Source organism: Mustelus asterias, chromosome 25 (assembly GCF_964213995.1).
Source record: "Mustelus asterias chromosome 25, sMusAst1.hap1.1, whole genome shotgun sequence".
Taxonomy (NCBI): domain Eukaryota; kingdom Metazoa; phylum Chordata; class Chondrichthyes; order Carcharhiniformes; family Triakidae; genus Mustelus; species Mustelus asterias.
This window is the reverse complement of record NC_135825.1, coordinates 53,068,441-53,092,273: the sequence shown is the minus strand read 5'-3', so window position 1 is coordinate 53,092,273 and position 23,833 is coordinate 53,068,441. Positions and strand designations below refer to the sequence as shown.

The window sequence follows — 23,833 nt, the reverse complement described above, 5'->3', positions numbered from 1 at the left end:
CCGCGCCCGTTGGGCACCGCAGGGGTTGGGGTGCGTTATTGACCCTGACAATCACAGTTTAATTTGATATTTTTAAGTTTCCTTTCTACTTTGATTTCTGTGCGGGCTGTTCCCCCCTCCTTTTGGGGAGCTGCCCCTTTTGCTTTGTCCTGACTTAATCTGAGTTTGTTTATTTGGTTTGACCTAAAAAGAGGCTCCTCAGTCCCAATCAAACTGCCAACAACCACCTTCCCCCGCCTCACTGCGCAGGCGCGCCCGCCTTAAACCCACCCTCTGCGCCCGCCTTAAACCCCCTTCACTGCGCAGGCGCGGCCGCCTTAAAACCCCCCTCTGCGCCCGCCTTAAACCCCCTCACTGCGCAGGCGCAGCCGCCTTCAACCCTCCTCACTGCGCAGGCGCGACCGCCTTAAACCCGCCTCCCTGCGTAGGCGCGCTCACCTTATCGCCCCTGCTTCACCGCGCAGGCGCGTCCGCCTTACCGCCTTCTCCTCAAATCTGACCCCCACCCTCGAGGCCCCCAAGTTGGCTCGCGCGCCTTGTGTTTACCCCCGATTACAAAATAACGACCTTTCATATCTATTAAATTAGTGCATCCATTTGGAGGTCAGAACGCTGCTTTATTTTAAACGATTCGGGAATTGGAAGCTTGTACTTTTAATCAGGCGCGCAGCACAGGCTCCGATGCTCAGGGTCCTCAGCACAGGAGGAAGTGGCAGGGAGTGCGCATGCTCCGTCTTTTCCTGCTTCGGCCCCATGTTGAGGTGAAGGTAAGAAGAGGCAGAGAGAGTGTAAATGGGTGAATATCCCCGCCATCCTGCCCAGGGACACCTCCAGCAGCTCAGTAACGGCGCACATACACCATGTGCATTTATCCAGCCAATCATTTCCATAAACGCTGGGGTATTAATTTGGATGGTTTATGTGTTGCCTCCTAGCTGTGATGATGGAGGTTAGGCCTCAGGCTGTACCAACTAACTGAATAAAAGTTACAGGGACACGCTTCCTTAATACCTATAGCATCGCAAAGCCGTTTATTTTGTGTAGTCAACATTAGCATCGAGTTAATATTTTGCACAAGCTCCCTGGCATCAGCAGTGTGAAGTGTTCCACTTCTGTAGTTTCAAAGATAAGTTCCTGTAACAGTGGATGGTGAGCGTTTAATATTAATATAGAACATGAATCATGAGAGAAAACATTTAAGCAAAAGCAAGTCAAAAGATCCTAACTTGTTTGGAGGAGTTGTATTCTCAAGTTTGCACCTTAGTTCCTCTTGGAGTATATATTCCAAGTTGCAATGTTTTATCTGCAAAGGTAACTAAATCTAAAATCAGAACCTAACGTGATTCATTTACTTTGTTTTAGCTTCAATGTGAATGTGCAAATTCACTGTTCAGTAATAAATGTTTGGAATATACTTAATATACAAGTCATGATGAATGTATTTGCATGATTTAAGACCATAAGACATAGGAGCGGAAGTAAGGCCATTCGGCCCATCGAGTCCACTCCACCATTCAATCATGGTTGATTTCAACTCCATTTACCCGCTCTCTCCCCATAGCCCTTAATTCCTCGAGAAATCAAGAATTTATCAATTTCTGTCTTGAAGACGCTCAACGTCTCGGCCTCCACAGCCCTCTGTGGAGGCCGAGACGTTGAATAGTTTAATAGTGGGCGAGATTGTGCAGAATTCAAATATTGAAGTATCTCGTCCTGTCTTCTATCAGATGCTGATGCCCAAGAAGAACCGTATTGCTATCTATGAGCTCCTCTTCAAGGAGGGGGTAATGGTGGCCAAGAAGGATGTGCATATGCCAAAGCATCCAGAGTTGGCAGACAAGAATGTCCCTAACCTGCACGTAATGAAGGCCATGCAGGTATTGTATTTCTGCAAATACTTCCATAATTATATAGCACCTTTTAACATAAGCCATCCCTAGATGCTTTTTGGGAATATTATGAAAAAAAATTTGACACTGAGCCACGTAAGGAGATATTAGGGTAGGTAACTGAAAGCTTGGTTAAAGAGGTATGTTTAAAGAAGGAAAATGATGTGGAGGGTTGTAGGGAGGGAATTCCAGAACTGAGGGCCTTGGCAGCTCAATGCAGAGCTAATGGCAGAGGGGTTGAAGTTGTGAATGCTCACGAAGCTAATAAAATAGACGTGAATATAGCTAAGGGTTATCGAGTGGAGGAGATTATAGAGATGGGGCGTGGCCGTGGATGGATTTGAATGCAAAAATTAGAATTTTAAAATCGAGAAGTTGCTTAATAAGGAGTCATTGCGTGTCAGCGCAAGGGCGAACTGGATTTGATGTATGTAAGCACCTGGTAGCAGTTTTGGATAACCTAAAATTTATTTGGGTTAGAACATGGAAGGCCAGCCAGAACTATGTTGGAGTAGGGTTTTAGTGGCAGGTGAGTTTAGGCAGAGCGGAATTAGGAGATGTAACGGAGGTGGAAGTAGACAGTCTTGGTAATTGAGCTGATGTATGGCTGGATATTATTTTTGGGGTCTGGTTCACCCTCGTGTGGTTGCCAGGGAGAGAGAGAGAGATAGATCTAGGGTAGGGAATGGAGGTTATAAAGGTGGCTTAAGACAATAGCATTGGCCTTTCCAGTTTGATTGATATTGGAATAGTGTAGATGGGCTTTAGATTGGTTTCACAGGTCGGCGCAACCTTGAGGGCTGAAGGGCCTGTACTGCGCTGTAATGTTCTATTTCTGACCATTTATAAGCAGTGGAGTGATTGAATGAGATGGAGATGAGGCAGAGTTCGGTGTCGTCGGTATACATGTGCTAACTGATGTTTTTGACAAAAAAGTAGACAAATTCTTGCATGCTATTGCCAATCTGGTGTGATTGCAAGCTGTCCTGCATTATTCCATTTCTTTTTCAGAAGTAATCATAAGGTGGTATGCTTGGCCCCTTTGCCAGTTATTGATAGTTGAAGTACTTTTGGGGATATTCTGGACCCATGGGAAGAAAGATCCATTGTCCAAAATCCTTGGATCTGTATTTTAAAGACAAATATCAGCAGGAAATACCAAAATCCAGAGTATTGGATGTACATATGAGCGTTGTACAAGAGATAGTAGTGAAGTCCAGTTCATTGCAATTAGTTAATTTTGGCTACAAACAACAAAGGTAAGAAACTTAAAGAAGTACTCAGCAGCCCTGAGTATCACAGAAATATCTCTTCATCACAGAATTTGGAAGGCAGTGGTATAATCAGACAAAGTCAACATGGATTTACAAAAGGGAAATCATGTTTGACGAATTTATTGGAATTTTTTGAGGATGTAACTAGTAGATTGAGGAGAACCAATGGATGTTTATTTAGACTTTCAGGAGGCTTTCGACAAGGTGTCTCATGACAGACTACAATGTAAAGTTAAAGTGTTGGTGAGGCCAAACCTGGAATATTGTGTGCAGTTTTGGTGTCCTTATCTGAGGAAGGATGTCCTTGCTATAGAGGGAGTGCAGCAAAGGTTTACCAGGCTGATTCCTGGGATGGCAGGCCTGTCATATGAGGGGAGGCTAAGTCAGTTAGGATTATATTCACCTGGAGTTTAGAAGAAAGAGGGGATCTCATAGAAACTTATAAAATTCTAACAGGGTTAGACAGGGTAGTTTCAGAAAGAATGTTCCCAATGGGGCTTGTGTGGCTTTTGCTGCCAGGTAAACCTGTTGGACTTTGACCTGGTGTTGTTAAACTTCTTACTTGGCCACAGGAGACAGAGGGTAGCAGTCGCAGGGTCTTTTTCCGGCTGGAGGTCTGTGACCAGTGGTGTTCCGCAGGGCTCTGTACTGGGACCTCTGCTATTTGTGATATATATAAATGATTTGGAAGAAGGTGTAACTGGTGTTATCAGCAAGTTTGCGGATGACACGAAGATGGCTGGACTTGCGGATAGCGATGAACATTGTCAGACAATACAACAGGATATAGATAGGCTGGAAAATTGGGCAGAGAAATGGCAGATGGAATTTAATCCGGATAAATGCGAAGTGATGCATTTTAGAAGAACTAATGTAGGGGGGAGTTATACAATAAATGGCAGAGCCATCAAGAGTATAAAAACACAGAGGGACCTAGGTGTGCAAGTCCACGAATCCTTGAAGGTGGCAGCACAGGTGGAGAAGGTGGTGAAGAAGGCATAAGGTATTCTTGCCTTTATAGGACGGGGTATAGAGTATAAAAGCTGGAGTCTGATGATGCAGCTGTATAGAATGCTGGTTAGGCCACATTTGGAGTACTGCGTCCAGTTCAGGTCGCCGCACTACCAGAAGGACGTGGAGGCTTTAGAGAGAGTGCAGAGGAGGTTTACCAGGATGTTGCCTGGTATGGAGGGTCTTAGCTATGAGGAGAGATTGGGTAAACTGGGCTTGTTCTCCCTGGAAAGACGGAGAATGAGGGGAGACCTAATAGAGGTGTACAAAATTATGAAGGGTATAGATAGGGTGAACAGTGGTAAGCTTTTTCCCAGGTCGGAGGTGACGATCACGAGGGGTCACGGGCTCAAGGTGAGAGGGGCGAGGTATAACTCAGATATCAGAGGGACGTTTTTTACACAAAGTAGTGGGGGCCTGGAATGCGCTGCCAAGTAGGGTGGTGGAGGCAGACACACTGGCATCGTTTAAGACTTACCTGGATAGTCACATGAGCAGTCTGGGAATGGAGGGATACAAACGAATGGTCTAGTTGGACCAAGGAGCGGCACAGGCTTGGAGGGCCGAAGGGCCTGTTTCCTGTGCTGTACTGTTCTTTGTTCTGTTCTTTTGGTGGGGGAGCCTAGAACTCGGGGTCATAGTTTGAGGATAAGAGGTAAACCTTTTAGAACTGAGGTGAGGAGAAATTTCTTCACCCAGAGGGTGGTGAATGTGTGGAATTCACTACCACAGAAAGTAGTTGAGGCCAAAATGTCTGATTTCAAGAAGAAATTAGATGTAGCTCTTGGAGCTAAAGGGATATGGGGAGGAAGGCGGGGATCAGGTTATTGAATTCGATGATCAAAATGAATGGCGGAGCAGGCTCGAAGGGCCGGTTGGCCTACTCCTGCTTCTAGTTTCTGTGTTTTTAATTTGCCATTCTTTATCATTCCTGCAGTCTGGGGATACACCTCCCTAAATGCAGAAACTAGCAAAGGAAAATGCTGCAACTGTGGCAGATTATTTTGGTTGCTGCATAGTATTTTTTAAAGTATTGCGTTAAGTTTAAAACACCGCAGGTAGGTTGATGACCCGAGTGGACACCTTGAGGTATCGGCCTGGTGAAACTGAAGCACATGAATTGTTGCATGCTAAACAGAATTGAATGATCCCAGAACCAACAGATAAGATCCGAGCTCTGCAGTCCTGCTACATCCAGGTGTGAATAGAGGAGGAGGCTCCACAAATGTCCCCGTTCTCCGTAATGAGGAATCCCAGCCCATCCGTGCGAAAGATGATGCTGAACCATTTTCAGCTAGAAATGCTGAATGGGTGATCCACCTTGTCTTCCTCCAGAGGCCCCAGCATCGCAAAAGTTTAGTTTCAGCCAGTTTGATTCACTGCAAAAGCCATTGGCCCTGACAACATTGCTGTAACACTGGATTTACCTGACAGTGGAAAAATTGCCAGATTTCGTCCACAAAAAGCTTGACAAACCCAGTCTGGTCGGCCACAGTCCCATCAACCTCCTCTTGATCATCAGTAAAGTGATGGAAGAAGTCACTGGCCGTGCTATCAAGTGACACTTACACAGCAGTAACCTACTCACTGGTGCTCAGTTTGGGGTTTCACAAGGACCACTCAGCTTCTGACCTCATGACAGCCTTCATCCAAACATGGACAAAAGAGCTGAACTCGAGGTGGGAGTGACTGCCCTTGACACAAAGGCGTCATTTGACCGAGAATGTCATTTAAGGAGCCCTTCCAAAATACAAGTCATTTGGAATTGGGGAAAGCTCCCCTGGTTGGAGTCCGTACCTTGCACAAAGGAAGATGGTTGTGATTGTTGGAAGTCAATCATCTCAGTCCCCCGGGCATTGCTACAGCAGTTATTCTGCGTAGTGTCTTGGGCCTGCCCATATCAATCAGTTGCTTAATCGTTGGCCATTCCTCCATAACAAGGTCAGAAGTGGGGATGGGGGTATTCACCAAATGTTCAGCACCATTCCCAGCTCCTCAAAATACTGACTCCATCTGTCCCTGTGCCGCAATACCTGGACAGCTTGGGCCCATAAATGGTAAGTAACACTCAAACCCCACAAGGATGAGGCAATTGCTATCTCCACTGAATCCCCCAGTATCCCCACCTCGGGGTGCCCATTTATCAGTAACTTGACTGGACTAGCCATACAAATACTGCTACAAGGCAAGCAACTCACCTGATTCTCCAAAGCTGTCTATCTCTACAAGACGTGGGTCAGGAGTGTGATTGAATGCTCTGCACTTGCCTGGATAAGTGCAGCTCCACCAACACTCGAGCTGGACACCATCCAGGCCAAACCAGCCTGTTTGATTGGCACCCTATCCATCACCATCAGCATTCACTTCCTCCACTGCCAATGCACAATGGGAGCATTGTGTACCGTCCACAAAGATGCCCTGCAGCGAGGGTCCTTCGACTGCACCTAGGGACAAGAGTAGCAGATACATGGGAACACCGCCTGCTGGAAGTTCCCTCCCAAGCTACACTATATCCTGATTTGGGACTATATTGCCAGTCCTTCAATGTCACTGGGTAGCTCATCACCACCACTTGCTCGGGCAGTTAGGGGTGGGCATTAAATGCTGATCTCGCCAGGGACGCCCACATGAAAGAATTTAAAAAACATTCATCAATCTAGAGAAGATTATTTGCAAAATACTAAAGTACGTGGACCAGTAACTTGAAGGTTAAACTGGTAACAAGGGAATAAAAACTTTGGCTGTTGGAACCAAGGGATAGATTTCTGCTTTGGGCTAAAAGTGGCAGGCCAGTCCTTGTAGTTTGCTTTACTCATGTTACTGGTTCTGATTTCTGTAGGTTGTATTTTAAATCTGAAGAAATCGGAAACACATTGTATACCAGATATAGTGAAAGCAGTTGGAAACACCTGGTGCTAAATTGTTCTTTTTTGATCTGCAGTCTTTGAAATCCCGTGGTTACGTAAAGGAGCAGTTTGCTTGGCGACACTTCTACTGGTACTTGACAAACGAGGGCATCCAGTACCTACGTGACTACCTTCACCTTCCTCCAGAAATTGTTCCTGCTACCCTACGTCGCCAGACCCGCCCCGAGACAGCCAGGCCAAGACCCAAAGGTTAATTTTTCTGCTGTTTAATAGTACAGTTATCAACAGTATACTTGCTCAGCGAGAGCTCACTCATTTATATAAACACGGTAAGGGAACTGTGGCCAAAAAATGGCTTACGAGGAAAATTAGAAATAGTATTAGATTCAAGGAAGAAGCATACACATTGGTAAGAGAAAGCAATAGGCCTGAGGATCGGAGCGGTTTAAAATTCAGCCAAAGAGAACCAAGGGATTGATTAAAAAGGAGGAAATAGAGTATGAAAGTAAGCTGCAGGGAACTGACTGTAAAAGTATGGGTATGTAAAGAGACACGGATTGACAAAAGCAAATGTAGGCCCCTTACAGTCAGAAACAGGAAAATTCATAACGGGAAATAAAGAAATAGTTGAGGAATTAAACTCGTACTTTGCTTCAGTCTTCACAAAGGGAGACATGAATAATGTACCAGAAGTTCTGAGAGAAACAAGTTTTAGTGAGGAGCTAAAGGAAGCCAGCATTAGTAGGGAAATTGGGATTGAAAGTCGATAAATCTCCAGGGCCTGATGATCTTCATCCCAGAGTACTTAAGGAAAAGGTCCTGGAAACAGTAGATCCATTGGTGGTTATTTTCCAAAATTCTTTGGACTCTGGACTGGTTACTACAGATTGGAAGATAGCTAATGTAAGCCTGCTATTTGAAAAGGGAAATAGAGAGATAGCAGGGAACTGTAGACCAGTGAGCCTAACGTCGGTACTGGGGAAGTTGCGAGAGTCCATTATCAAGGATTTCATAACTCAGCATTTGGAAAGCAGTTGTATAATCGGACAAAGTTAGCATGGATTTACAGAAGGGAAATCATGCTTGACGAATCTGTTGGAATTCTTTGAGGATGTAACTCGTAGAGTTGACCGAGGAGAACCAGTGGATGTGGTTTATTTAGATTTTCAGAAGGCTTTCAAAGGGTCTCACATAACAGACTACTATGTAAAGTTAAAACGCATGGAATTGCAGGTAATGTCTTGAGATGGATAGAAAGCTGGTTAGCAGATGGGAAGCAAAGAGTGGACATAAATGGGTCATTTTCTGATTGGCAGTCAGTGACTAGTAGGGTATCGCAGGGATCTGTGCTAAGACCCCAACTATTCACATTATAAATGATTTGGAAGAGAGACCTAAATGAATTATCTCCAAATTTGCAGATGATACAAAGTTGGGTGGGAGGGTGAGCTGTGAGGAGGATGCACAGATGCTTCAGTGTGATTTGGACAGGCTGAGTGTGTGGGCATATGCATGGCAGATGCAATATAATGTGGGTAAATGTGAGATTATCCACTTTGGTAGCAATAATAGGGAAGATTATTATTTGAATGGGTGTAAATTGGATACTCAGCAAGACCTTGGTGTCCTCGTGCATCAGTCGCTGAAAGTAAGTGCGCAGGTACAGCAGGCAGTAAAGAAGGCAAATGGTATGTTGGCCTTCATAGCGAGAGGATTTGAGGATGGGGATATTTTGTTGCAATTGTAGGGCCATTGGTGAGGACACACCTGGAGTATTGTGTGCAGTTTTGCTATCCTTATCTGAGGCAGGATGTCCTTGCTATAGAGGGAGTACAGCGAAGGTTTACCTGGCTGATTCCTGGGATGGCAGGTCTGTCGTATGAGGAGAGACGCAAGCTGGTTAGGATTATATTCGCTGGAGTTTAGAAGAGTGAGAGGGTATCTCAGCTGGGCTGAGAAGTGGCAAATGGAGTTCAATGCGGAAAAGTGTGAGGTGATGCACTTTGGAAGGAGTAACAGGATTACAGAGTACTGGGCTAATGGTAAGATACTTGGTAGTGTGGATGAACAGAGATCTCTGTGTCCATGTGCATAGATCCCTGAAAGTTGGCACCCAGGTTGATAGGGTTGTTAAGAAGGCATACGGAGTGTTAGCTTTTATTGGTAGAGGGATTGAGTTTCGCAGCCAGGAGGTCATGTTGCAGCTGTACAAATCTCTGGTGCGGCCGCACTTGGAGTATTGCGTACAGTTCTGGTCGCCGCATTATAGGAAGGATGTGGAAGCATTGGAAAGGGTGCAGAGGAGATTTACCAGGATGTTGCCTGGTATGTTGGGAAGGTCTTATGAGGAAAGACTGAGGGACCTGAGGTTGTTTTCGTTAGAGAGAAGAAGGTTAAGAGGTGACTTAATAGAGGCATACAAGATGATCAGAGGATTAGATAGGGTGGATAGTGAGAGTCTTTTTCCTTGGATGGTGATAGCTAGCACGAGGGGACATAGCTTTAAATTGAGGGGTGATAGATGTAGGACAGATGTCAGAGGTAGGTTCTTCACTCAGAGAGTAGTAAGGGCGTGGAATGCCCTGCCTGCAGCAGTAGTGGACTCGTCAACATTAAGGGCATTTAAAGGGTCATTGGATAAACATATGGATGATATTGGAATAGTGTAGGTTAGAGGGGCTTTAGATTGGTTTCACTGGTCGGCGCAACATCGAGGGCCGAAGGGCCTGTACTGCGCTGTAATGTTCTATGTTCTATCTTGTAGAAACTTATAAGATTCTAACCGGGTTAGACAGGGTAGTTTCAGAAAGAATGTTCCCGATGGTGGGGGAGTCCAGAACTAGGGGTCATAGTTTGAGGATAAGGGGTAAACCTTTTAGGACTGAGGTATGGGGAAATTTCTTCACCCAGAGGGTGGTGAATGTGTGGAATTCACTCCCACAGAAAGTAGTTGACGCCAAAACGTGTGATTTTAATAAGAAATTAAATATAACTCTTGGGGCTAAAGGGCTCAAGGAATATGGAGGGAGATGGGGGGGGATCAGGATATTGAATTTGATGATCAGCCATGGTAATGAATGGCAGAGCAGGCTCGAAGGGCCGATTGGCCTCCTGCTTCTAGTCTCTATGTTGTATCTTCATCCAGAATGAAATGAAATGTTTTGTCATCACAGAAATTGGTGATAAGTAAGAGTGATGGTTATAACTTAAGTCCAGCTCCAGATCTACAGATGCCTGTGAGCTCCAGTGTCCAGATGCTTCTCTGGTACTCGAACACCACCTGCACATCAAAGCAGCAAATGCAGAGGCTTGATGGGGGCCATTTAACAAATCTGCAGCCTGTTTTGGCCACAGATATTCAGTACAGGAAATGTCAATAAATAACTTGAACCTTGGTGATCTTTGGTAGTTGAGATTTTGTACTCCTCAAGTATTAAAACACTTTGATCACTCAGGTGAAGCTGTGATTGGCAGTACTTGGTGTTCCATTTGTTTTGCCAATGTTTTGTACTTGAGTTGTCCAAATTTAGTGATGATAACCAGCATGTTTGTATCTCTGTGATTCATAGGCTACTCTGTTTGTCAAACACACATTTACCTGAGGCTGCTGCATTTCAAAGTAATTCACAGTACATTAAGTTCTTTCAGACTAAATTCTTTCCGACATTTCTTAAAATGTGGTGAGACACTATATTAAATGTTTAAATGAACATAGATGGTAACTTCTTGTGCTATAATTCCAGAACTCACTTTATGCCAAGATTCTGCCCATCTAAACTGAGGTTGTTCTTTCTTCGTCATCTTGATTGAGTTTTTTGAAGAGGTGACAAAGATAATTGATATGAGAAGGGCTGTGGATGTAGTTAGTCTTACTTCGGTGGTCGGTAAGTTAATGGAAAAGGTCCTTAGGGATAGGATTTACGACCATTTAGAAAGATGCGGATTAATCCGGGATAGTCAGCACGGATTCGTGAAGGGCAAGTCGTGCCTCACAAATTTGATAGAATTTTTTGAGGAGGTAACTAAGTGTGTTGATGAAGGTAGGGCAGTTGATGTCATATACATGGATTTTAGTAAGGCGTTTGATAAGGTCCCCCATGCTTGTCTCATGAAGAAAGTAAGGAGGTGTGGGATAAAGGGAAATTTGGCCGATTGGATAGGTAACTGGCTATCTAACAGAAGACAGAGGGTAGTGGTGGATGGAAAATTTTCAGACTGGAGACCAGTTACCAGTGGTGTACCACAGGGATCAGTGCTTGGTCCTCTGCTATTTGTGATTTTTATCAATGACTTGGAGGAGGGGGCTGAAGGGTGGATCAGTAAATTTGCGGATGACACCAAGACTGGTGGAGTAGTGGGTGAGGTGGAGGGCTGTTGTAGGCTGCAAAGAGACATTGATAGGATGCAGAGCTGGGCTGAAAAATGACATGGAGTTTAACCCTGATAAGTGTGAGGTGATTCATTTTGGTAGGACAAATTTGAATGCGGATTACAGGGTCAAAGGTAGGGTTCTGAGGAATATGGAGGAACAGAGAGATCTTGGGGTTCATATCCACAGATCTCTGAAGGTTGCCACTCAAGTGGATAAAGCCGTGAAGAATGCCTGTAGTGTGTTAGCGTTTATTAACAGGGGATTTGAGTTTAAGAGCCATGGGGTTATGCTGCAACTGTACAGGACCTTGGTGAGACCACATTTGGAATATTGTGTGCAGTTCTGATCTCCTCGCTATGAGAAGGATTTGGAAGCATTGGAAAGAGTGCAAAGGAGATTTACCAGGATGCTGCCTGGTTTGGAGGGTAGGTCTTATGAGGAAAGGTTGAGGGAGCTAGGGCTTTTCTTTTTAAAGCGGAGGAGGATGAGAGGCGACTTAATAGAGGTTTATAAGATGATAAAGGGGACAGATAGAGTGTACGTTCAGAGACTATTTCCTTGGGTGAATGTAGCTGTTACTAGGGGGCATAACTATAAGGTTCATGGTGGAAGATATAGGAGGGATATCCGAGGTAGGTTCTTTACTCAGAGAGTGGTTGGGGAGTGGAGTGGACTGACTGCTCTGATAGTGGAGTCGACACTTTAGGAACTTTCAAGCGGTTATTGGATAGGCACATGGAGCACACTAGAATGATAGGGAGTGGGATAGCTTGATCTTGGTTTCGGAAAAGGTTCGGCACAACATCGTGGGCCGAAGGGCCTGTACTGTGCTGTACTGTTTTATGTTCTATGTGGACTTTAATAAGGCGCTTGACAGGTCCCACATGGCAGACTGGTACAAAAACTAAAATCACATGGGATTCGTGATGGGCTAGATAGATATTGAACTGGCTGGGTTATAGAAGACAGAATAGTGGCGGAAAGGTTTTTCAGAATGGAGATCTTTAGCTGGTGGTGTTTCGCAGGGATCAGTGTTGGGACCTAAATATATATGAATGACCTGGAGAAAAATGTGGGTGGTCTGATAAGTAAGTTTGCAGGTGACATGAAGATTAGTGGAGTTGCTGATAGTGCTGGGGATTGTCAGAGAATATATATCTAGATAGATTGGAGACTTGGGCACAGAAAAGGCAAATGGAGTTTAATCTGGACAAATGTGAGGTGATGCATTTTGGAGGATCAAATTTAGGTGTGAATGATACTGTAAATAGCTGAACCCTTCAGAACACTAGCATACAGAGGGCTCGGGCATGCAGGTCCACAGTTCCCTAAAAGTGGCAACACAGGTGGCCAAGGTGAAGGCATATGGCGTGCTTGCCTTCATCGGTCGGGGAATTGAGTACAAGAGTTGGCAAATCATGTTCCAGCTGTATAAAGCCTTGGGTAGGCAGCATTTGGAGTACTGCCTGCAGTTCTGGTCACCAAACTACCAGAATTTGGAGAGAGTACAAAGAAGGTTCACCAGAATGTTGCCTGGTCTCGAGGGTGTTGGCTATGAGGAGAGGTTTAATAAACTAGGATTATTTTCGCTGGAGAGATGGAGACTGAGGGGGAGACCTGATAGAAGTCTACAAAATAATGAGAGGCACAGACAGGGTGGATAGTCAGAAGCTTTTTCCGAGGGTGGAAGTATCAATTACAAGGGGGCACAAGTTCAGGGTGAGGGGGAAAGTTTTTCACACAGTGGTGGGTGCCTGGAACAAGCTGCCAGAGGAGGTGATGGAAGCAGGCGCATTAACAACATTTAAGAGGCATCTGGATGGGTTCATGAATAGGGAGGGAATAGAGGGATACGGACCCAATGAGGGCAGAAGGTTTTTTTTTACTTTGGGCATCATGATCGGCACAGGCTTGGAGGGCTGAAGGGCCTGTGCTGTGCTTTACATTGTTCTTTGTTTAAGTTTGAGCTACTTAGAACCTTGGGGGGAGGCAGCTTATGAGCAACGATGATACAAAATCCCCAGTTGAAGTAGTGCCTATGGAGGCACAATATTTCACCTTTCACCTTAGATCGTATTTGTTAAAATTAATAAATTGCAGGAGCATAGTGTACAAGTCACCTGGACCTTTTGGGATAGTTAAGTAGGGTTTACAGGCTGCAATATGACAGGCCAGACACTTGGATTGCACCACTGGCCTAATTGTACAATTGGCTCTTATGTTAAGATTGGTGCTTTGTACACTTTGCTTCAGTGTTGTTGGCATCCTGTAAGATGGTTCAGCTGTTATTTTAATAACTTGGCTCAATGATAACATTCTCATGCCAAATCCATAGATTTGGGTTCCATACCATAGACTTGAGGATGTAACCTTGAGGTAGTTGAACAGAGGGATCTGGGAATACAGGTACAGAATTCCCTAAAAGTGACGTCACAGGTGGATAGGGTCGTAAAGAGTGCCTTTGGTACACTGGCCTTTATAAATCGGAGTATCGAGTATAAAAGTTGGAGTGTTATGGTAAGGTTATATAAGGCATTGGTGAGGCTGAATTTGGAGTATTGTGTACAGTTTTGGTCACCTAGTTACAGGAAGGATGTAAATAAGGTTGAAAGAGTGCAGAGAAGGTTCACAAGGATGTTGCCGGGACTTGAGAAGCTGAGTTACAGAGAGAGATTGAATAGGTTGGGACTTTATTCCCTGGAGCGTAGAAGATTGAGGGGAGATTTGATAGAGGTGTATAAGATTTTGATGGGTATAGATAGAGTGAATGCAAGCAGGCTTTTTCCGCTGAGGCTAGGGGAGAAAAACACCAGAGGGCATGGGTTAAGGGTGAAAGGAGAAAAGTTTAACGGGAATATTTGGGGGGGCTTCTTCACGCAGAGAGTGGTGGGAGTGTGGAATGAGCTGCCGGATAAAGTGGTAAATGCGGGGTCACTTTTAACATTTAAGAAAAACTTGGACGGGTTCATGGATGAGAGGGGTGTGGAGGGATATGGTCCAAGTGCAGGTCAGTGGGACTAGGCAAAAAATGGTTCGGCACAGACAAGAAGGGCCAAAAGGCCTGTTTCTGAGCTGTAATTTTCTATGGTTCTATTTTCTAGTGTTGCATCGGTCTTTTCATTGAAGATTTCACTTTTGAGATCAGTGTACAATGTGGAGAATTGTCCTGATTAACCAACCAACACCACTAAAATAGATTATCATGTCATTTATTTTGTTGCTGTTTTGGGGCTTGCTGGGTGCACACCTCTATTTCAAACACTTGGGAAAGTTTACTTCATTCTTTCTGGAGCATGTTTTGAATGTGCTGATGACATGAATAGTGCCGTATAAATTCAAGTTAACTCTTAATCCTTTGTCTTTAAAGGAAATTTGTGTTATAGTTACAATTACCAGGTCATTGACATCTTAAAATCTAGTAGCAGGTCTGTAGTGATGACATTGTGGAACTTTTGCAGGTCTGGGTGAGGATCGTCCAGCTCGTCTTCGTGGTGAAGCTGACAGAGACACTTACAGGCGGACTACTCCCCGTAAGTATTGATTGTTGTCATAGCGTGAATAATATGTAATTTGGGTGATGTGGCTCAATCTAGCTTGTGTTTTCTGAATCCAGGTCGATAACTCTTCGATAATGGAATTAATTGGATATCTTTCAAAATACTCAATGGCTTACATTTATATTTGCTTCCTTTCACCTTCCAGAACTCCAAAAAGCTTTCCCCTTTTGACTAAATCAACTTAAAATGTCTGTGCATTCGAAGAACACAGTAAGAGTTTTAACAACACCAGGTTAAAGTCCAACAGATTTATTTGGTAGCAGATGCCATTAGCTTTCGGAGCACTGCTCCTTCGTCAGATGGAATGGATATCTGCTCTCAAACAGGGCACAGAGACACAAAATCAAGTTACAGAATACTGATTAGAATGCGAGTCTCTACAGCCAACCAGGTCTTAAAGATACAGACAATGTGAGTGGAGGGAGCATTAAGCCAAGGTTAAAGAGATGTGTATTGTCCCTCCACTCACATTGTCTGTATCTTTAAGACCTGGTTGGTTGTAGAGATTTGTATTCTAATCAGTATTCTGTAACTTGATTTTGTGTCTCTGTGCCCTGTTTGAGAGCAGACATCCACTCCACCTGACGAAGGAGCAGCGCTCCGAAAGCTAATGGCATTTGCTACCAAATAAACCTGTTGGACTTTAACCTGGTGTTGTTAAAACTCTTACTGTGTTTCCCCCAGTCCAACGCCGGCATCTCCACATCATTCGAAGAACAGCAACTGGTGACCACAAATGTTGACTGCTCTTTTTAAATTGTTTGTCTGCAGTTAACTGATCGATTTGAGAAATAATAAGACTTAGCCCAACTAATATTTTCCCCGTGCCCTGTCCTTTTGAAGAATCTTTGAGTTTTGCTTGCTTTTGGCTCTTGCTCTATGAACCCAAATTCAAACCTTAGATTCCCTCAATCTTTTATTTTTTTCGTGTTTGTAAATTCCTTCAAATTTGAGGGGGAACAGGGGCCAGAGTGTCATCTGTCCTCGGTTCGTGAAAACAGAAAGTCCCGCACGGTTATCTTGTCTTCACCTATGAATCCTGTTAACTTTGTAGGTGGCATTTGCATGCATGGTTCTAGTGTTTCTCCGCCATGTTCATAGCGCACGCCCGGACTTGAGAGAAAAAAACATCAGGGGAGATGGTGACAAATTTACCATTTGTGTTACCCTTCTCTCCTCTTCAAATTTCAGTTTGAAGTCAGGATCAATTCAAATCAGTCCCAGTTACTCAATGTATTGTCACCCACCGTCTTTGCCTGGAACATATTGTAACAGAATTTGTGTAATTAAGACATTAACTGCTTTCCCACCGAGCAGTGACGTTTGTGTGGACCGGTGCATAGGCAGTCATTTTGTATTGGCAGGGGATGCAGTGAATTTCTTACATGTAGTTGTGTGCGCACCAATTTCTAACTGTGTTGATTGTACCTTCTCATAATGTTTCTCACTGTCTCTCGCAATATAACTGCTATTACTACCTGTAATCAGTAAGCTTTGTATAGAAAAAAGTGTGTCTTTCACTAACATAGGCATGTGTATTCCAATCAAATAATTCAGCAGCAAGCTTTGAGAGTTTAGAATAAGCAAGATCATTTATCCTCGTGTCCTTTATTCACATCTACCTTCCATACCCCAAATTATGCAATGTCATACACTCAGTCTCTTGCACATGCGCACACAGATTGAGCACAAATAAAGATAGTGCACTTGTCCAGATTACAGTTAATTCAATCGCTGGTTTATGATATCCAGTATCCTGCGTGGCAGCCCTGGGGTTTCTTGAATGGATTTGATGAGTGAAAGTTGAAGTGAGGATTTTAAGCGACAGGTTCACAGCAGGTTGCAAGGCTTCTTGTAGTTGAATGTGAGGCTGGTTCTATTGTGAACTTTGCGACTGGAACAGGTTAAGTATTCTGGCTGCTTGATGAATTGTGGCTAGTTTGAGTCTGGTTCTCAGACCAGCTGACGACTGATGTTTCTTAAAAGGCAAAGATGATGCTTTCCCTTTCCCTTGCTGCCTCGTCAGTGTTTTTCTGCAGACTGCCCTGGCCTGGTTTCGATCACTGACTGGCATCGCCCAGCTAGAGTAATTTGACAGCCTGGAGTCATCACTACACAATAGGAGATAGAGAGTCTCATTGTGTGGATAATTGGTCTTGTCAACTTTCTTTTGTTAAATTGCAAACTTGGAGACACATAGTCTAGGAGTGCATTCACTCCTGGAAGATGGGTTCACAAGAGTGTTTACGGGACAGTTTCTTAGAGCAGCGCAGACTAGAGCCAGCCTGTGAGCAGGATTTTGAGACTTTTTAATCCTTCATGGGATGTGGGCATTGTTGGCTAGGCCAGCATTTATTACCCATCCCTGAGGGTATTTAAGAGCCACATTGTGGGTCTGGAATCACAAGCAAGCCAGACCGGGTACGGGCGACAAATGTCCTTCCCTAAAGAACATTAGTGAACCAGATGGGTTTTTGCGGCAATTGACGATGATTTCATGGTCACCATTTAGACTTGATTCCAGATTTTTATTGAATTCTTCGCCATCTGCCATGGTGGGATTTGAATCTGAGTCCTCAGAGTATTACTCTGGGTCACTGGATTACTAGTCCAGTGACACTGGTAATGTGCTGGGAGATCGGGTTAAATAATTACCTCATTGTAAATGGGCCTCAGTAGCAGTGATCAGAATATGATTGAGGTTTGTGTTCAGTTCGAGGGAGACAAGGGTGGGTCCAAGACTCTTGTTTCGCATTGAAATAGGGCCAATTTTGAGGGTAAAGTGAACAAGAACTTGGGTTAAGGGATAGGTCAGTGGAGATTCACTGGCAGGTATTTCACAATATATTTTGTAACACTCGGCAAAGATCATTCTAGTGAGAAAGAAAGACAGCTAGCGAAAGTGGACTGGAAAATTAGATTTAAGGGATTGAACAGAATATAAAGAATAGTGGCTAAAAAGAGGCAGAAATTAGAGTTAGAGAAAACTAGCTAGAAATATAAAAACTGATGGTAAAAGTTTCTGTGCATATTTGAAGAGTATGCAAAGTGAGTGTTGGTCCTCTAGAGAGAGAGAGAGTCTGAGGAATGAATAATGGAAAATAAGGAAATGGCAGGTGAATTGAACAGATATTTTGCATTTCTTCACTGCAGTGAATACAAATAACATCCTTTTATTAGTGTACATGGGGGTGAAAGGGAGGGACCAAAAATAGTTACAATCACCTGGGAGAAGAGTGCTGAGGATTTTAGTAGGACTAAAATCTGACAAGTCCCTGGATCCATCGGGATCTCCTTAAGATCATAGAGATCAACTCTCCAAAAGAACATCCCACCCAGGCCCTCACCTCCCCTATTCCTGTAACCCCGTGCGTTTACCATGGCTAATCCACTTAACCTCCACATGTTTGGAATGTGGGAGGGAACTGGAACACCCGGGGGAACCCTACGCAGACACAGGGAGAACGTGCAAACTCAGCACACGGTCGTCCAAGGCTAGAACCTGGGTCATTGGCTCTGTGAGGAAGATTTTAAATAAAGTGGCTGCTGAGGTAGATGCATTGATTTTATTTATCGTACATTTCCCTAGATTCTGTCTGGTGAGGCCCCATCAGATTGGAAAACAGAGACTGTAATTTCTCCATTCAAGAGAGATGGGGAACAGAGAGCAGGAAAATAATGGACCAGTTATCTTAACATCAGTTAGTTGGAAAATTCTGGATCTATTATTAAGGAGGTGATAGTGAGACACTGAGAAAATCTCAATGCAATTGGGCAGAGTCCACACTGGTTTTGTGAAAGGGGAATCGACGTTTGACTAATGAACTGGAGCTCTTTGAGGAGGTAACAAGCATCATGGATGATGGGGAACCTGTGGTTGTAGTTAGATTTCAGTATCCAGGAAGGCCTTAAAGCATTCATGTCAAGACCTGCAGAAAATTAAGGCATTTGACAAGGTGCCACATCAAAGGTTGCTATGCAAAATAGCTCATGGTGTAAGGGGCAACATATTAGTATGGATGGAGGGTTGGTCAGTAACCGGAAACACTCGGCATAAATGGATCATATTTGGGTATGAATAGGACATGTCTTGCTAGGCATTACATTCTTTTTGTCTCGGGCAGTTGCAACTTAGTTTAACCAATGTTCTAATGGGATCTTAACGGCAACGTTTTAATGTGACAGTTTCTTTCCAAAGCTTGAAATCAGTTGTCACTCTACTGCTGATATGAATCTTAAAACCTTATGGTCCTTTGTGTGCCATTCCTTATCAAGACAATGGGAAATCCCTGTATATCAGCCTATACTGCAATTATTGGCTAACTCTAAACCATTAGAACCAAGCCAGACCCTTTCTCATGTTAACACTTGTACTTCGGACTGAATCATAATTGAGAATGCTGCCAGGCAGTTAAGAAGTGAAGTTTATTAATATAGGAAGTTCAACAATGCCATATAATTGATCGGTTATGAGAGGAACTTAAGTACAGGAGTACACCATTTAGCCCCCTAGAGTCTATTCTGCCATTCACTTGCTGATCTACAACCAAAGTCCATGCAACCTGTTTTTGTCCATATTTCTTAATATCTTTATAAACCGGACGGCATGGTGGTACAGTGGTTAGTACCAGTGACCTGGGTTTGATTCCTGGCTCGGGTCACTGTCTGCGTGGCATTTGCACATTCTCCCTGTGTCTGCGTGGGTTTCCTCCGGGTGCTCCAGTTTCCTCCCACAGTCCGAAAGACGTGCTGGTTAGGTGCATTGGCCATGCTAAATTCTCCCTCTGTGTACCCAAACAGGTGCCAGAGTGTGGCGGCTAGGGGATTTTCACAGTAACTTCATTGCAGTGTTAATGTAAACCTACTTGTGACACTAATAAACTTCAGTGAACAAAAGTCTTATCTATCACTCAGCATCAATTTCCATTTTCAGGAAGTCCTGTTCATTGCATGTGGAAATGTTCCCTAATTTCACATCTGAAGAGTCTTGCTCTGATTTTTTTATTACTAGCTTCAACCTAGATGCCTCCAACAAGCAGAAATAAATTTCTCCTAATCATATCAGATCTAAATTAAGAGGAACATGTATAAATATATGTTCCTCTTAATAGCTTCAGACAATTGAAGTGAATCGCACTTTAGTCCATTTATATAATCTTTCCTCTGGTTTACGCTTAAGAGTCCGGGTATTGTTCTAGTAAAACTGCACTGCACTCCCTCCAAGACCAGGTGTGGCCTGACAAGGACTTTGTATATCTGAAGCATGATTCCCTATCCCTTATTCTTCTCTGTACTTGTTTACGATGTGTTAGTGATCTACATACTTGGTCCCCCATGTCTCTTTGGGCCTCATTTCAGCTTTCCACCATTTCAAAATGATCCTGTTCTGTCCTTTTTTAGATCCAAAGTGGATAACGTCACATTTGCCTGTAACAAAATCCCACTTGCTGCAGTTTTACCCATTCACTTAATCTATCCATATCTTTTGTCATTGGTAAATTTAAATTTATGGATTTATATTACATCATCGAAGTCTTTAATACAGTGAATAGTTGAAGCCACAACACGGCTCCTTATACGTTTCTGCCAGTTTGAGTACGTTATCTCTCCTTCCTGCTCTTTCTCCTGTCCCTCTTCATTTCCTAAGTAAGTTGCTTTTAACTCGATGATATTCTACTTTAGTAAACACTCCCTTGTGCAGGCCTTTATTGAATGCCTCTTGGCCTATATAAATGACACCCTTGAACATTCCCCTTTTCAAGGACATAATCTGGGGCATTCGTGCATCAGTTGGTTAGGCGGCAGTTGTGGACTGCCACGCTTCTCACCAGAGTTATTCTCTTTTCTGAGCAGACTAACGTCAGCAATGCCCCCTACGACTAATCTGGAGGCAATGCAATGGATGCAGTATATAATTTTTATTGGTACTTTTGCTCCTTTCTGACTACCATTGTGAACCTCCAATTATGCTATTGAAATTGGGTGTTGGCGTTTGACGGTGTAGTAGTATGCTTACTAAAGCTTCGAGAGCTTATCTGGAAAATAGTTACCGAGAATGGCGCGTGTTGTAAGCTTCAGGAAGCAGGTTTGTTTTCAATGTTGGATCGAGTGCAGGTTTGCTGCATCCGCTGAGGTACTATGGGTCATTGTACCAGTTAAACTTTAGTGTTAACGCTTCCCTAAATAACTGCCGGTAGGATCGGTTAAGGCTTGTCACATTCTGGCAGGCTGAGGCAGACAAGTATGTAAAGCAGCCTGGAACCAGCTATTCATCCGCAGGTGCAGCAATACTCAAGTCACTGAAGAAGAAGTCATTGGAGAGGATTTCTCCTCAGTTGGGTAGCAACTTAGGGGGAAAGCTGAGGTTTTGGGTGGCGAGTGACGAGAGGGACTGGGAAAGGTATCCTACAAAATCCCAAGATTTATTGGCAATCGAAGACCAGTCCTCGGACAAGAAGCAGCTTGGGGAAAAATGCACAATCCCTTTTTTAATTTGAAGGTGACGGTCTAATTTCCTTTCTACTTACTTGGGTCAGCACACTGAGTGGATTGCCTTGAATCATCTGGCCACGTGGGTGAGATTCATTTCAGAAATTGAATTCTAGTCTTAGGCTGCCACGTCAAGTTGCTGGCTGGGTCATCACCTCCCAAGAGGGTACCTTAGGATGGATATTGATTCAAAAGCAGTGATTGCTATCGATTTGGGAATTGAGTTTAATAAAATCCGTGGATTTTTTGATCAGTAGGATTAGAGTAACATATCTTTGTTTTTACAGTTGGTTCAGACAAGAAGGCTGAAGCTGGTGCTGGTGCAGCCACAGAATTCCAGTTTGTAAGTATTGCTTTTTCAAGGTGGAGGGGGGCAGGGGGGGAAGCAATTGAAAGTTTTTGATCCAGTGGCTCAAGGAAGTGAAACAATTTCTTCCAGCAAATATGCAAAGTATCTGTCTGTTATTAATGCTGATAGTTGTAGGTGCATTGCATTATTTTTTTTAAAATGATACCCTTGTATGGTAGTTGCACTTTAATACTCCCAAACGATTGGACTGATGTAATAAGGTACTAAATTTAGTTATCTTTTTCCTGTTTCCTTTTTACTGGTCGTAGTGAGTAAAATAAGATTGACTAAAAAAACCCACTGCTTACAACTACATTGTGTATTCTCCCTACATCAGATAAGAGTTGGTAAACTATAGCAACAGAAGATTGAGTGAATCATGAGTTAGTGTTTTATTAAGCTCTTGTTGATGTATTTCAGAAGTTTGCACATTGCTAACCATCCCATTTGTTTTACAGAGAGGCGGATTTGGCCGTGGTCGTGGACAACCTCAATAAATGTGTACAATTTGTGTAAATTAAAGAATTGAAAAACATTAACCTGCTTCTGTGCTCATTATTCGTTGTACTCAAGCATTTTTGTTTGACTTGAATTGCATTTGTCTAAGGTTGACTATATACATCCAGCAGTACTCTCCCACCTCGAAGGACAAGGTCAGCAGGTGCATGGGAACACTGCCACCTGCATATCGTACATCATCGTGACTTGGAAATGTTTCCCTGGTCCTCAATCATTGCTGGCTCTTAATCCCTACCTAATAGTCCCTGTGATTATAGATACTCCCACTATACTTTAAGTTCCAATGCTGCCTTAAAGATAATTAGGGATGGATAATAAATTTTGTAAGCCAAGAATGAATAAGTAAAAACTTCCATTTGAGGAAGATAAATTAAGCCTTAGAATGGAGGCCTGGCTTCAAAACAGGGTAAGTGGTCTTTAGTTCCATCAGATTGCTTGGTGCAATCCCAGTCACTGATTGGGAATGAGAACAGTGAAGGACAGATGAGAATAAAGGCATTTGAAATTACTGGGAATATAGCTGCATGGATAAAGTGAGAAACCAAAGGTTAGCTGATTAAAAAGGAAACTTATTCAGCCTGGAAATAAATAGTGAAGTGTATTCCACTGGGTTTTCTGTTGGGGATGTCCTTTATAGACATATTGAATATTCCAGACCATTAGCTTTAAAGATGGAACTTAATCGCATCACCTTGTAAGAGTTTGTTGATGCTCATTTTTAGAAGTTTATTGGTCTGAAGTAATATCTGGATTTCATTTTAATTTTAAAAATTGTTCAGTTCGATATTCTGCTAGCTGAGATACTTGAGGGATGACAGCTGTTACTTTTTAAAAAGTGCACTTCCTGGAATAATTACTCTTAAATTGCCAGAAATTTGTTTTCAACAGTTGTCCTAATTAAATTACGGACCATTAAGAGTCTTTGTGAGCTTTGAAATAATGGCTAAAAAGTAGTTTGAACCACACAACCCATGCATTTATTTAATTAACCATAACAATGGCAAAACAGCCATTAGTTCTGTTTTGGCAAGTGTTAACATTGGTTGTCATAGAATTCCTACAGTGCTGAAGGAAGCAATTCAGTCCATTGAGTCTGTATCAATGCAGAACCACCCAGGCTCCATTCCCATAAACCCTGCTAATCCCCTGCCACTAGGGTTAATTTAGCATAGCCAATCAACCTAACTCATCTCTGGGCTGTGGGAGGAAACCCATGCAGACGTGGGGAGAATGCGCAAACTCCATAAGGTGACCTGAGGCTGGAATCAAACCTGGGTCCCTGGTGCACAGTGCTAACCACTGTGCCACCCATCACCATGTCTTAACTGGGATTTGTGTTTAAAATATGTTGGAAGAGGATGTGAAATTGTAACTGCTCTATATCTAAAGGAATGTAAACACCAGGGAACAAGGGATGGACATTTGTCTTTAGTCTCCATGACTAGTAACAGGTGGGTGACACCAGATTACCTGGACCAGAAGCCAATGGAAGAGGTGATTTTGAAC

General features: G+C 43.4%; 1 protein-coding gene across 2 annotated transcripts; it reads left to right on the top strand.

The window, feature by feature from the left end:
- The first annotated feature begins 455 nt into the window (after positions 1–455).
- On the top strand, positions 456–22,347 carry rps10 (ribosomal protein S10). 2 transcript variants are annotated; one of them, XM_078197781.1, is made up of 6 exons: positions 456–767; positions 1,728–1,877; positions 7,116–7,290; positions 14,872–14,943; positions 21,747–21,802; positions 22,267–22,347. In XM_078197781.1, the coding sequence occupies exons 1-6, from the start codon at positions 726–728 to the stop codon at positions 22,303–22,305; spliced, it is 534 nt and encodes a 177-aa protein (XP_078053907.1). In that variant the 5' UTR covers positions 456–725; the 3' UTR covers positions 22,306–22,347. The 2 variants fall into 2 exon arrangements, with proteins under 2 accessions (XP_078053907.1, XP_078053908.1); XM_078197782.1 differs by having other exon boundaries at positions 748–796.
- Positions 22,348–23,833: the final 1,486 nt, after the last annotated feature.